Below are 14,901 nucleotides of genomic sequence, written 5' to 3' on the forward strand. Positions count from 1 at the left end.
CTAGTACCTACATATCTGTCTGTAAGGTATTAGTTTATATTTATAAACACACTGAAAACTGAGACTTGCAAACCAACAGTGCTTGATCTCAATTCTATGTAAAACTGTGAAGATACTATTTTCACTATTTCTGTGATCTAGCTACATATGACAATTATTTTACATCTTCAGTCAATATTGAATTATGAGCTAACCACAACTAATTATAGTATACCTGAAGCACAATCCATATCTGACAACTATACAGCTAAATCTCCCCTCCCCTCCCCTCCATGCCCCGTACTAAAAGGATGTAATGCCAATCAAGTACACAGCATGATGTGTAAAAAATAGTTACTCAATGACACAATTTGGAAAAATCAGCTTTCATGAGTTAGAGGATAAGAGTAAAAGAGGCTACCACTAAACAGAAATGAAAAATGATTGCTTACTTTATGGGTACAGACCTGTCATGGGGAAGGGCAGTAAATGCTGGAAAGAGTTATATACTTGACTGATATTCTACATGGCAAATAGGATTTTTTGTGATACACTTACAGGCAATGATTATCATATGTTGCACTTACAAGGCAACTGCAGTGTCATTAAAAATGTTTCTATTTTTTGCATGCATAAATTAATGAATTCAAATCACTTTTTGTTTCACACTACAATAGACTGGTTTTATTTTATTTTATCTTGTTGAAATGGAGTTTTGGTTTAAAAAAAGTGTATTTATAGTTAGCTTAATTGCCACAGTGTTTGCATTACATGTAAGTCCATCAAATTCTGTTACCTTTTCCCACTTTCACATATTAAGAAATGAAGTTTCTCTTACTTAAAGACAAATATCGAAAAGTATTAGGTTAGAAATACACCCAAGTTGTGGCTTGTTCTTGATAATGTGACTTGCAGCTGTAGTATAGCTTTAAAATGTAGAAACAAGTCACATTACAAATTAAACTGCAGGTTCCTTTACAACAGACTGGTCAAGCTGACTGACAGGATACCCACATAATACATATTTTAGGTGTTCATAGGCACAGTTCTTCCAAAGCAGCACCCACAGCAGCATGTGGTACTCAGCATCATTACAACTGCAAACATAACCTAAAGGTTAGCACAGCATTGTAAATCTTCAATGAAAGCTATCTTTTCTGACTATTGTCTGCATCCATCTTCATATTTCACCCACTTCTGCACACTCCTCATCTGTACATCTTGACTGTTAATTGTTTTAATTTTTCCAAGTAAATCTCATTCAACACTTCCCCTTAAAAATTTGTGTTTTGGATGCATTCTCTTTTTCATCGGGATTTTATTTCCAACATCAAATTTGTGGTTTCTTTTATAAATACATTATTCCTAAAATGTTCTGTGTTTATACTGATTTATGCCATACTCAACACATCATTTCAAACAAAGATGACTGGTAACTTTCACACCTATCTACACTAGCCTCTGCCCCCCCCCCCCCCCCGCCTCCCTCCTTTTGCATGAAGACCATTGGCTTTCAATATATCTTTTTCCATAACAGTACCAATAAAACAGTCTTAGAAGATTAGTAGTTTACCATATGTTTGAGAACCACTCCTTCCACTATCCAGTAACTCAATATAGTGTCTATTAAATGTATTTCATTTTTTAGCTTCTTAAAATTATCCTTAAATTATTCTAAAAGAATGAAAACTTCATATCTATATGACAGGTTTTGTTTCAAGTACATCTACTTTCATTTTTATTGTGAACAGCTGATAGTACCGATATCAATTCATTTAGTGGTATTTAAAAATGTAAATCATGATAACAGTGGTTCAGGTATCAAACTTATATCTTACTGCTTATGTCATAAAAGAAGTAAATTCTGGGAAATACCTGATTTCTCCTCCTGCACTTACAACATTTAGTCAAATAACTTAAAGGAGCACTGTATTTACATTTCTGTGTGATCAAAACTTTCATATTTCAGAATTACTCATTTCCCTATATGTAAGAAGAAGATGACAGAATTCCTAATTTGTCGTTGCACACCTCCTAAAGTGTAAGTTTTCAGAGTCAAATCATAACCGATAACATCTTTTATCAACTCTTGACACCCTTCTGTTTCATTCTTTCTTTCCTTAAACTAACAGAATTGTTATGGAGTCATAGTATTTCTTATTCTTCACAGTCTACTGTGGTTCAGTGATTTTTAGCACCTAAAGCTTTTGCTCTGGTTTAGCATCATGTGGACTATGTTTCTCAATAAACATAATTAATTTAATATTTTATTTATAACTTTAGGTAGTGGATGGGGCAATGGACTGGAACCCATCAGGTAGTACATAAAGATGAGGCAGTTCCTTTTGTGAATGATCTTTATTCCAAAAACATCAATCTTCTGACTAAAAAAGTATATTCTCATGTATAACAACAAGTGAAACAGCAACCCACAATCTTTGGTAGTTATATAAATATAGATTTACATAGGTCATTTTGAACTGTGTGTCCTTTCATTACATTTTATTTTCTGCTTCAAAATTATGCTAGCTAAATCAGTGAACTGGAACATACAGGTAACACATTCCCATCAGCCCCTCACAGATATGGTACAAATAGAGTCCCTGAAGAAAAACTCACAGGACAGAACAAATACAACAGAAATCAGCAGTTTAATGTTATAATAATAAGATAAGTGTAAGAAATTTATATAAGAGTAAGAATCAAATAATACAGAAATGGAAGTTAAGAGGTTCATAAGTCTATAAGTCTTTGCAACAAATTTTAGGCATATCAATACAATTACAGTTATCACACAATCTGTAAGCTCTGACAGCTGTCACAGTGAAATGATTCAAATAACAATCAGCTCAGACAAAACAGCATCATAATTCTGTAGTCATCAAGAAATAAATAATTTGAAATTAGCCTAAAGTGAGAAAACTTAACGCCAATCTCCAGTTTAACTGTTGATTATGTCAATGCCATTATTAATGACATTTTGACTGACAGTTAAAAATGGTTAGTTGGAATATTTAACAAAATATAAGCACCCTCTGACAAGCACTTCACTAGTTTTTGCAGAATGTAAATGTACAAGTACAGTCAAAGCCTGCAGTGAGTGTCTCCCCATTATGGTAATGTAATCTCTAAAAAAAAAAAAAAAAAAAAAAAAAAAAAAAAAAAAAAAAAAAAAAAAAAGGAAGGAGTTTTAACAAAAGTCTACTACATTGACAACACATAGCTTCTTGCACAAAGAATGCTGTCAATATCTTCTTTTGTTCTTGCCTGCCATAATTCAATAAACATGTGTCCCTCATAACATCCAATCTTGATTTTCTAATTACCTTCTCTCTCATTTTTAGCTTTTTATATATTCAAATATAATGTTTTGTTGGCATTTTATTGACAATTTTCATTTCTTCCTGCCCACTGTCATTTTCTCAATCCATGCTCCTGGATGTTTTTCTCCTTAGTCTTCAAAAGCTCCTAATCACCTTTTCTCACCTCATCCCTTTTTTTCAGTCCTAAGAAAAGTGGATCCAGAAAGCTCGTGTGGCTTCACCATTTTGTACATCTGATACTGCTGCCTGCTAGTGAAATGGTGCCTTTATAGATTTATTGTATTCTAATTTCATACGCAACTATCTTTGATGGTGAAGAAAATACAGACTGCTTTGGACTAATACATGAAATGTAAACACAGGTCAATACAACAAATTACATGTTTCCAACAGCAAAGAACAAGTTGTACTGTCAACATACTCTAAACAAACACTCTTGTCAACATACTCTAAACAAACACCCTTACATCTTTTACAGGTAAAGGATAACAGTTATCTAATTGCAAAGTATCATGAAAGAGGAAGAAATGTTCTAAAGATAGCCCGCAATCAATCTAAAATGAAATTATGGAAAAATGCAGTTTGCATTCAATATACTGCAAATACTTTCAGTGAAACTGATTTCAGCCCGCACTGTCTTTGTCACTACTTTCTATTTTCACACAGATATGAAACTAAGAAATCAATATTCTCTTCAATAACATCCTAATTCATTTGCACAGTACTCTTCTGTCAATGGCACGTAAAATAGGCATGCTACCTCCCTCAAGAAGTGAAGTTGAATGCTGATGATGTTTTCATTCAAAGCGATTAATGACAAAAAGTTTAGTCTCTCAAACACCAACTACCATAATTATTATTTAATTAATATACTACTTCCTCTATAACTATTTTGTTAATTCCAAAAAGTTCAGAGACCAACAGAAAATTAATAACCACAGAGTTGAATGTAAACCACATCTTTCCTGAAATTGGACTTCAGAGTTTGAAGCCAGCATTTCATGGCCCATTACAGACCAAACCAAAAATGCGCAAAAAAGGCAATCAATTTCTGTAGGCCTACAGTATGTCCAAATGTTAATAATTAAAATAACAACTTTTCTGAGAAAAATGTCAACATATAATTTGAAACAAATGGTGGTGGAGGTAAATGTCATATGATATTATCCAAAACTAGAATGATAGATTCACTACAAAATGCATATTTAAAGCTTCCTCTGTAAGTGCAGCACACTGCTTCAAAGAGACAAAATAATATGTTAATAGACAAAAGAAAAGTATGTGAACCACTTGAATATGGCAATTTGATAAAATAATAATAAAAAAAGTAAAGCACTATTAAAACTGTACAAATGCAGTGTGATATGGGATACAAACTGCTAAGACTTGTGAGAAATTAGCAAGGGCAATAACATACCATGCCTCAATGTATGGCAGTGATATACAAAGATTCTCAGTTGCAAGGGCTACTGGTGTACCTGTGGATGTAGATAGCCTGTCACTATCATTCAGCAACAAAACAAGCCTTTTTTCCCATCATAAGTAAAAATACACTCACAACCAAGATCCAATACCTAACCCTCCATTGACATACTAATACGTGTGGTCTAGCCATTTTTCTGTTCTGTTTTGCCACCAACATAAAAATAATCCATTTTTGATATTCAGATGTGTAAAGGGAGATCTTATACATGACAGTCTAGAATAATGGTCTGATGACAATAGTTACTCAGTCAATACAGAACAAATATGCTCAGTTATTAGTACACTAGAGAGATGTGTCCTGTTGTTGCTGTACTGTGTTTCCTACAGTCTTACTCAAACCCAAAAGAAATTCACCAGAGTGAGTAATCCACATTTTACAGGCAGTATAAATGTTTTACATTCAGTTCATTTTTATGAAACTACAAAAAGCTGATAATATATTGTGATAAGAATAGTATCTATTGACAATTATTGTCTGTCCATCTCAAATTGCCATAAGCATGAGTAGCCCATTTTTAATGCATATTCCAAAAGTAATTCTGTGTTTTATTCTGCCCAGCAATATGCAACCCAATCACACAGGTGCTACAATGTCCTGCTAGGAAGTTTTGAAACAGCATGCCTATTTATTAAGTATGTACTTAATTTTAATAAATATCTGCTTTGATTGTAAATAACATTCCATTACACAGGCTTTGTCCCTTGCTGAAACTCCAGCTGCTGCTGTTTGAATGTCTGTTGCTGCAATTCCAGTGCTTTTTTCTTATATTTCTCAGCTAAATCTTCATTTTTGTCAACACCATCACCCCTCCGATACATCTGACTTACATTTGCACAGGCCTGCATGCTACCTAGATCACAAGCTTTTAATGAAAATGAATAAGCTTTAGCCATATCCTTCTCAATGAAACCATTTTTTAGACCCTGTAAAAACATAGTACTGACATAAAAGCAACAGTGCGCGTCGTTATCATCACAACATTTGTGTAGTGAAGCTACCCCTAAAGCATAGTCCTTCTCTTTCCTGCTGTTTTTTGTATCTAGAATGTTTAAAACGCCAACATTAAAGCAAGCTTTTGTTTCACCCAGGTCACATGCCTTTTTATAATACTTAAATGCTACTTCTGTATCTTTAGTGGTGTTTCCCTTCCCAACAAATGAATAATTTCCAAATTTCTGACAGCTTTTACCAAAATTATAGTCATCACAGTTAGTTTTATACACTTTCGCTGCTTTATCAAAATCCTTCTTGATGGCTTCTAAGTAATCCCCCAACAAATGACATACCTCTGGTTTCTTTTCTTGATAGCAACCAAAACGATATTCAATACCTAAATTATGTAAGTACTGCTTCACTTCTTCTTCATCTTTTAAGTTTACACCCATATTGCACAACACACTCGCTTAATCTAATTTAGTCAACACGACAGCTTATGAAGCACAGTTATACCTTCTTGTCTCACAATATTTTCAGCCTCCAGTGACTCACTTCTGTATACTGTCATTTATTTACACCTTTAATGTGGGTTACTGCAACACCACACAACTCTTCTGCCCCAAATATCGCCGACCGAAGTTTACCGGCTCTCCTTTGTTATTTCAAAGTTTTAATATCTCAAAGATCTGTGCTCTCGTCGCAAGACAGCTGAGCAGCATTTGTTGATTGTTTGAGAAGCTTTGACGTACCTGTTGACAACAGACTATCGCTCAAAATTTTAATCGAGTAAAACGGCTCTGTGTTGTAGGGAGGTTTGTTTGTGTATTACGTGTTGATGTTATTGTTATGTTTCCTTGCCTATTGCGGGCGGCAGGATGTAAATATTTTTAGTTAGTAAAACTGCAATGTGACTGTAACAACGGAGTAATGAATTGTTACATGAAATTTTCACCAAGGGATACAAAGACTGCCAAGAATGATCTTTTCAGTAGCAGTGTAAACAGGATATGGCATATTCGGTGCGTTTAGAAATATAAAAATTACTTTTACGTAAATTTAAATTTGAATACACGTGATTGGATTTTTCCTGTGGTATTTTCTGCCACTTTTTCGGGTAAATACATGTACAACTTCACATTATGAATTACTTCCTAGATATTGTCAAAAAAAGTCGTAACGATTTTACATTTTTGACCCGTCAGCCCAAAGTAACGTAAAAAAATTTAATTACGTATTGTCTCTCGGAATTTTAAATCCCAGTACTGTCAGAATCGCACAATTGTGTGGCAGTTTCGTTAAGTATGGCACAATGAAAATAAATGTTCAGTTTTTAGGTGTAAAAGGCAACACAGCGACAACTATGTTCCGCAGAAGAGCCTCGTGTATAGCGATTGCTTTAGAGTCGACCTGTCAGTGTAATTTGTATGCGATAGAGTTACACAGTGACACAAAAATCTTTGAAAAGGAAATGATTTTCGTGTTGTTCAGAGAGTTTAAGTTTTTATTCAGGCCGTAAGTTCAAAACCGTGTTTTGAGCCATAACCCATCCCCCACCACATTTTGGTAGACTAAAGCAATGAAAAAAAAAATTCTGTGCGCTAAATACCATTAGTTCAGATCTAATGGTGACAACTAATTTTGATTTTTTGTATTTTTTTTCGCCATTCGTATTTTGGATGAACAGTTGTATATATTTTCAACCAACACTGGATCACAGGACATCATTAAAACATTCGGAACATAGTGGATAGCATAATAACAACTTGCATTTATCGCTTCTTTTCAATAGGTTAATTATATGTATACACTATTCTTTTGGTGAAGGAGAAGTGGATGAGTAGTGACATCATAACAAAGAGAAAGATGACAATTTTTATGGATAGGCTTACTGCTCAGAGTTGAGCAAGTTGATAATTTAATCCAAGCAGGAAAGTTCTGTTGTGGGAAAAAATCCTACTGTGCTCCACTAAGTGAAATAAAAAATAATAGACAGTATAGACATTCAACATACCAGGAGGCATTTCTTCAGCAGCAAAGTCATCTGCATTTTTGTTCTGTAAATATTTTTTTTTGGAAATGTAACAGGAAAGATATCTTCACTCCTTTTTCTCTATTTAGGCCGATCCTTCTTTTTGTCAGTTTTACACAAACATGACATAATATACCTCACTTGCTCACACATTTAATTTCTGAGAGCTTGGGAATTTGTGGTACAAGTAAGAAACTAACTTATGGAAAGAGGCAACAATTTGATCTGTGAAGATCATTATTATGTAAATAATTTAGGAGTTAAAGAGAGCACTCACTGAATAGTCGAAACACTGAATAATTGACAAGAACAGTTTTACTCCCACATAATTTACATTTACTAGAACATTGCTTATGTAAAGATCACTATCAGTCACTTTCGGTATGAACTGGACATAATTTATAGGCTTTAGTTTCACTGTGCTATATACAAAATGCACATATTATGCAAGACACACAAGCCTTAAGATATATGTTTATTATTGTGGAATGGCATGTATCTGTAAAACGGTGAATTTCACTTTGTAGATTATATAGGTAAATGTAAAAAATTAATAGTGTTTACCATTGAGAAGTTTTCCATAACAGTTGTCACAACAGGAAAAGTGAAGAAGAAGTGACAGTGATACTTATGAAAATCACAGTTGAATTTTCATTTTTCAGTATTATGTGAATTTCATTTATCTGAATTAATATGTGCATATGAGTGTGTGTCAAATGCTTGCAATGAATGACTTAATTGTTTCTATTATTGTTGTCGATGCATATGACGTGCTTTAGATACACAAGAGGGCATGTTTCCAGAAAGCAATAAACATGTAGGCCTAGATGAAATCAGTTTGAATAAAAATTTATGAATGGGTGACTGAATTATAAATTATGAGCAATTTCACATTCACTGCTCTATAAGCACCTTCCCTAGACCTTTCCATGGCAAACATGTTTTTTTAAAGGCATCTACCCACCTTATACATCTGCTACATATACCACAGGCCACCATACAGTGCTTGGCAGATTTTACCCTGTACCTCTAGTAGTTATTTCCTTTTCTGTTCCACTTGAAAATAAATTGAGGAAAGAATGACTGTCTTTAAGTCTTCAAATGAGCTTTTTCATATCTTTATCTTTGTGGTCCTTAGGTTGAATTTATGTGGGCAGCTGTAGTATCTTTCTACAGTTAGCTTCAAATGCCGGTTCTCTATATTTCCTCAACAGTGTTCGTAAAAAAGAATGTCACCATCCCTCCAGGGATCCCAGTTGAGTTCCCAAAGCCTCTCCCTAACACTTACATATTGTTCAAACCTACCGGTAACAAATCTAGCAGGCTATCTCTGAATTGCTTCAATATCTTCCTTTAATCTGACCTGGTAAGGATCCCAAACACTGAAGCAGTACTAAAGAATAATTCTTGCTAGCATCCTACATGCGGTCACCTTTACAGATGAACCACACTTTCCCAACGTTCTCCCAGTAAACTGAAGGCCGACCAGTCACTTTCCCCTACCACAATCCTCACATGCTCAGTCCATTTCATATCGCTTTGCAGCGTAATGCCAAGATATTTAAATGATGTGACTTTGTCAAATGGGACACTAATAATGATGTATTTCAACATTTTGGGTTAAATTTTCCTACTCATTCACATCTTATTACATTCAGAGCTAGCTGTCATTCATCACACCAACTAGAAATTTTATGTAAGTCGTCTTGTGTCCTCCTACAGTCACTCAGCTTCAACACCTTCCCATATGCCACAGCATCATCAGCAAACAACCACTGATTCCTCTCTGTCGGATCATTTAGGTATATGTGAAATAATAAATGCCCTATCATACTTCCCTGGGGCTCTCCTGACAGTATACTTGCCTCTGATGAACACTCTTTGTCAAGGACAACATGCTGAAGTTGTATTACTTAAGAAGCCTTCGAGTCGCTCACATATCTGGGAACCTCTTCCATATGATTTGTACCTTCATTAAGAATATGCAGTGTCGCATCATGTCAGACGCTTTCCAGAAATCTAGAGATATGGAATCTACATTTTGCCCTTCATCAATAGTTCGCAGTATATATCAAGAGAAAAGGACAAGATGAATTTTGCACAAGTGAGGCTTTCTAAAACCACACTGATTTGTGGATATAAGCTTCTCAGTCTCAAGAAAATTAAGTAGATTATAACTGAGAATACATTCAAGAATTCTACAGCAATCTCAATCTTGGGGATATTTGTCTGTAATTTGGCGGTTCTGTTATTTTACCCTTCTTATATACAAGAGTCATCTGCACTTTTTTACAGTCACTTGGGATTTTGTGCTGGGTGAGAGATTCACAATAAAAGGAAGCCAAGTACGGAACCAATGCCATAGAGTACTCTCTGTTAAACCAAATTGGGATTCCATCTAGACCTGGTGACTTATTTGTTTTCAACTATTCCATTGTTTCTATATGCCAGGGATGCATATTACTGTCTCTTCTATATGAGAGTCTGTTCAATGTCAAATGACACTATGTTTGTACGATTCTCCTGCATGAACAATTTCTTAAATGTGAAATTTAAAACTTCAGCTTTCATATTACTGTCTTAACAGCCACACCAGATTTGTCAACAAGTGACATGATGGAAGCCTTAGACCCACTTAGCAATTTTACATAGGACCAGAATTTCCTCAGGTTCTCAGTCAGATCTTTTGCCAAGTATACGATGGTATGCTTTGTACATAGAGCTTTTCACAGACACACAAATCTCTGCTAAAATTTCCATTTCATCATTTGTGTGTTCTATTTTGAACCAAGAGTGCCACAGCCTTTGCTTCCTCACTAATCCCCATCTCCATACATATGCTGTCAATAAGGTCCAGCCCGTTTGTAGCTGCAAGGCTGTCTAACATATTTGCATTATATGTGGGTTGCCGAACTAGCTGCGGAGGACTGTTTTCAGAAAATGTGTTCAAAAGAACTTCTGAAGACTGACTGTCTGTAGGCTACCGCCTCCTCCCCCGCAATGAATACATAGATATTCCAGCCAATACTCGGTAGGTTAAAGTCACCTCCAACTGTTATTACATGATCTGAGTATTTATGTGCTGCTGACCATAGAATTTCTTTGAATGACTGTAAAATTGTCACAGTTGTTTTGGTGGCCAGTAAAAACATCCAACAATTAATTTGGTCTCGTATTGACTGTTTATATGTGCCCAGATAACTTCACTGTAACATTCGACTTTGACCTCAATGGCGACAATATTTTTGTCAACAACAGTGAACCCTTCCTATGACATCTAGTGTGTCTTTCTGATACACATTCTATGGCTTGCTATATATCTCAGAGCTTTGTACTTCATGTTCGGTCCCAAGAATATCTTGAGTGAGAGAACTTTCCTGGAGGGCAGCAAATTCAAGAACTCTGTTATGCATGCTGCGACAATTTACTGATAAAGTTTTAACAGTCAAAGTGGTTTTACCCTGAATGTGGTCTGACTTCCCTTTCTGCATGCCAAATGTGAGTGTTCATCAGAGTACCTCAAACTACCGCATAGCCTAAGTAACCCCATGTGTACTCCACAAGTAGTGTGCTACCCAAGTAGCTGCTTCATTTTGTAGTGCACCCCTGACCTGTCAAAGGGAGTACTACAAATCCCCACCTGATAATGCAAGTCTAGAAATCTGCACCCAATACTGTCACAGATTTGACGAAGCTATTGGTTGAGACCCTCCACTTGGTTCCAAACCAAAGGACCCTAATCAACTATGGGAACAATGCTGCAAATTGCAAGCTCTACGTGGACATCATGTGTGAGGCCAGCAGCCTCATCGCTCCACCAGCCACCTGCACTAACTGAGGATGGCGTCAGAACCCATGTGACAGGCGTTGTTGATGTCGACATGAGCCACAACTTGCAGCTGACTGCACCCTGCACGCTCGATAGCCATAGGCAAGGATGCTCTCATATGAGCCCACTCCCCCAGCAGGCATACCAAGTGCACACTGGCTTTCTGAACGCTATATTCCTAAGGAGATCCATAACTTGCCTTATGTTGGAGCTCCCAAAAACTAGCATCCCACTGCCCGTGTGAGCCTGCTCAGACCCCACTGAGGAAACAGCCACATGTTCACTCACAGGTCAAATAGACAAGTCCATAAGGTCAGCCGCCACATTTGCCCTCCACCTCAAGGGATGCAGGGTTACTACAGACCATTTAGCCTGCTGTGAGAGGGGATGCAATGCATCGGGTACACTAGGAGGGCCTTGACAGAAGAGCCCACGGGCGAACCAACCAACACCTGGGATGTTCCATGTGACATGCCAAATTCTCTGCCACCACTACACTCAGAGAGCGCAGCCTGAAGATGGCTGACCTTAGCATTCTTCTACTCGTGAACAGTGTCAGCTCCTCCTGCACCCTCACACAGTGTACACACATCCTACCCATGCCAGCAGCACTGACTGAAGAAGTAAACTACAAAAGCAGACAGAAACTTAGATATGTAACTTGCTACAGTCTCAGTGTTTCGCTAATGGAAGCTGAGCCTTAATAATATGTGTGGCTGGCTGTTCATAAAAAATGAAACTACTCTACAGAGTGCCTGAATTTATCCATAGAGTTAAAAATGCGAGATTAAACCTCTTAAGTGAAGGGCCTGACTGACTGGCTTACACAGGAAATGGACACTTGTCTTCAAAACAAAATAAGAGAGCAAATACTGTGCTACAGACTGAATGAAATTACACTTCCAAAATGTGAGACTATACCTCTTAAATGGAAAAACAGGCACAAAAATTAAGAAATATGGTACTAGTAAAACACAGGAAAAGCTGAATAAGAAACTTAATATAATTGATTATTTTTGTTGTTATAAATATGGAAATTGCTGCATTGGAGATGTGAACTGGTGACAGCAGATCACCTTTCATTAAAACTCTCAAAGCTAGGTAATGATGCAGAAATACACCTCCCGACTGGTACAGTTATCCAACCATTGCGTTGAGCAAAGTACCAGTACTGTCTACACTAAAATTAAACATACAGCCAACAAACACACAGGCCAGTAAGCAGGGTGTTCTGTGCAGTTCCCTTCACTTATTTATACTCAACAGTGTTTTTTAATTACATCATAGATATAGGTAGGTGGGAATAAACTGATCAAGAGTTTGGAGTTGACATATTGTCCAATGAGAATAAACAATAAAGCAGTGAAGGGAACTGCACAGAGTACCCTGCTTACTGGTCTATGTGTGTCTGTTGGTTTAAATTTAATTTTAGTGTAGACAGTACTGGTAATTTTCTTCAAAGTAATGGTTATATAACTGTAACAGCTGTGAGATGTATTTCAGCATCAGTAGCTTTTTCCTTTGCTTCAATAATGTTCAGTGACATTTTTTACAGATTTGTTGATGTTTGTAATAAGAGTCTTGTACTTTATGGAAAGAAGGATGAAATGTTTAATATGCGTTCTTGTGAAGTAGAACAGTTACAGCGTTGTTTATTGTTTTGTCGATTTACCTTTGTCCACAGACATTCTGTAAACAATTTTGCAAGGGTCTTTTACATTACTTTGCCTCCAACTTCAAGTATTTCTGTTTCAATACAATCATCCCCAAGGGTCTTTCCTTTCCTTCTTGCTTGAATGGCTGTGTAACCTCCTCTGACATAACATCCAGATTGTTGTTATTTTCTATATATTAACTGTCTGTGCTTCAAAGTCATCCCTTGAACAGTATAAACATTCAAAGAAAACTTTGAATGCTTGTCCTGTTTTCTATCTCTCAGCTGTTGAAATATGTCTGTCCAATATAAGTTTCTGCTCTATTTTCTTAATACTCTCGTTACCAATTCTTTCTCTTGCTACATTTTGCTTTGTACCTGTTCATGTCCCTTCAAAGACATATCTGAATAATTTTATGTAATTCAGCATTTTCTACCACCTTTCTGTTATTATTTGTTTGAAATTTCCACCATCTCTTTAATAGTTGTTTATTTCCATTTTGCTTTTGCTTTCTTCATACGCACAACATTTTTTGGTTTTTACATTCATACATTTGTTATGTAATTCCCTCTTTATTTGTATAATCTGTGACAGGACATACTGATCGTGCTGCTAAATTTTAAGTGCCATAACCTACCATGTAGAACCAAGGTCAAGTGTTGCTGGTAAGTGGAAAACAGTGTCTCCTCTCTGCCTAAATGAGTTTTTTTAGTGGGATGCAGCAAGATGAAGCAGCCCATAAGATAAGTAGTGTGAGAGATACTATAGCTTCTCACCAAAACGTTCAGTCTGAAGGGAATAACAGTTTTGAGATTAAGATTTGCTTCCTGAACATTCAAGGAGTAAAAAAGAAAGAATTTTTGGTGAATAATTTTCGACAAGAGAATATATTTGATATTTTTTCCTTGAATTAACAGTGGGCTATCGAGGGTGAACTTGCATATAAGAGGTGGTGTAGCAATCTATATGAAAGAGTAACTCAATTGCTCCATTAATAAGTTGGATTTAGAGTATTTGTGGGACGAATAGAATTTTAAAGCTACTGGCATAGTTATTGATAGTTTTAAGTTATTAACAATGTCCTGGTACAGGTCACCTAAGAGTATCACCAGTGTATTTCTAGAAAAACTGGAGTCTCTGTTAGATGCCAGATTAGTCTATGTTAAGTATAGGAATCTATCATTAGAGAAGCCATTGTGGAAGCCAAAAAAACACAGTTTCAGCAGTATTGGAAACTAATAAATACTTTTGCAAAAAATGAAAGAAACAAGAGAATTAATGTATCTCCCCAAACATTCAATGATTATTTTATTAAATCAGTTGAAGAAGTAAGAAATGCTATTGCCAAACCATCAGCTATGTCTGCTTACTACGAGGTCTCACCTAGTCTCGTCCCAAGAATAGTAAAACAGTGAAAACCTTTAGACAGAGTAGATATATCTGCCATATCTTGCAATATATTAAAGAAAGTAGTAGATTGTACTATGTATCCTTTAACATATTATATAAACAGTCCTTTATTTGAGGGATATTTTCCTCATGAGCTGAAACTGTCTAGGGTAGTTCCACTGTATGAAAAAGGAGGTACCGACTCACCTTCAAGTTACAGGCCAGTTTCTGTAGTCCCAGCTTTTTCTAAAGAAATGGAATGTGTAATTTATCAA

At 36.0% G+C, this 14,901-nt stretch overlaps 3 protein-coding genes across 5 annotated transcripts in view; 1 reads left to right on the top strand and 2 right to left on the bottom strand.

The window, feature by feature from the left end:
- Positions 1–6,429, bottom strand: part of LOC126199308 (elongation factor-like GTPase 1) — a 630,571-nt gene extending 624,142 nt beyond the window's left edge. Inside the window, exon 1 of one of the 2 annotated variants that reach the window (XM_049936141.1) lies at positions 6,238–6,429. The gene's annotated coding sequence lies outside the window, so the exon portion shown is untranslated. The remainder of the gene's footprint in view (positions 1–6,237) is intronic. The other variant, XM_049936142.1, reaches the window with a different exon arrangement.
- LOC126199310 (cytochrome c oxidase assembly factor 7 homolog) lies at positions 2,319–6,243 on the bottom strand. The gene has a single exon (XM_049936144.1). It carries the CDS (start codon positions 6,171–6,173, stop codon positions 5,472–5,474), a length of 702 nt encoding a protein of 233 aa, XP_049792101.1. The 5' UTR covers positions 6,174–6,243; the 3' UTR covers positions 2,319–5,471.
- An 89-nt stretch (positions 6,430–6,518) lies between the features above and the next one.
- Positions 6,519–14,901, top strand: part of LOC126198872 (protein AF-9) — a 104,742-nt gene continuing 96,359 nt past the window's right edge. For both annotated transcript variants that reach the window (XM_049935473.1, XM_049935474.1), the window contains exon 1: positions 6,519–6,743. In XM_049935473.1, coding sequence (XP_049791430.1) covers positions 6,732–6,743 — 12 coding nt within the window. In that variant the 5' untranslated portion in view covers positions 6,519–6,731. The remainder of the gene's footprint in view (positions 6,744–14,901) is intronic.

The sequence above is a fragment of the Schistocerca nitens genome, chromosome 8 (genome assembly GCF_023898315.1).
Source record: "Schistocerca nitens isolate TAMUIC-IGC-003100 chromosome 8, iqSchNite1.1, whole genome shotgun sequence".
In the NCBI taxonomy this organism is placed as follows: Eukaryota; Metazoa; Arthropoda; class Insecta; order Orthoptera; family Acrididae; genus Schistocerca; species Schistocerca nitens.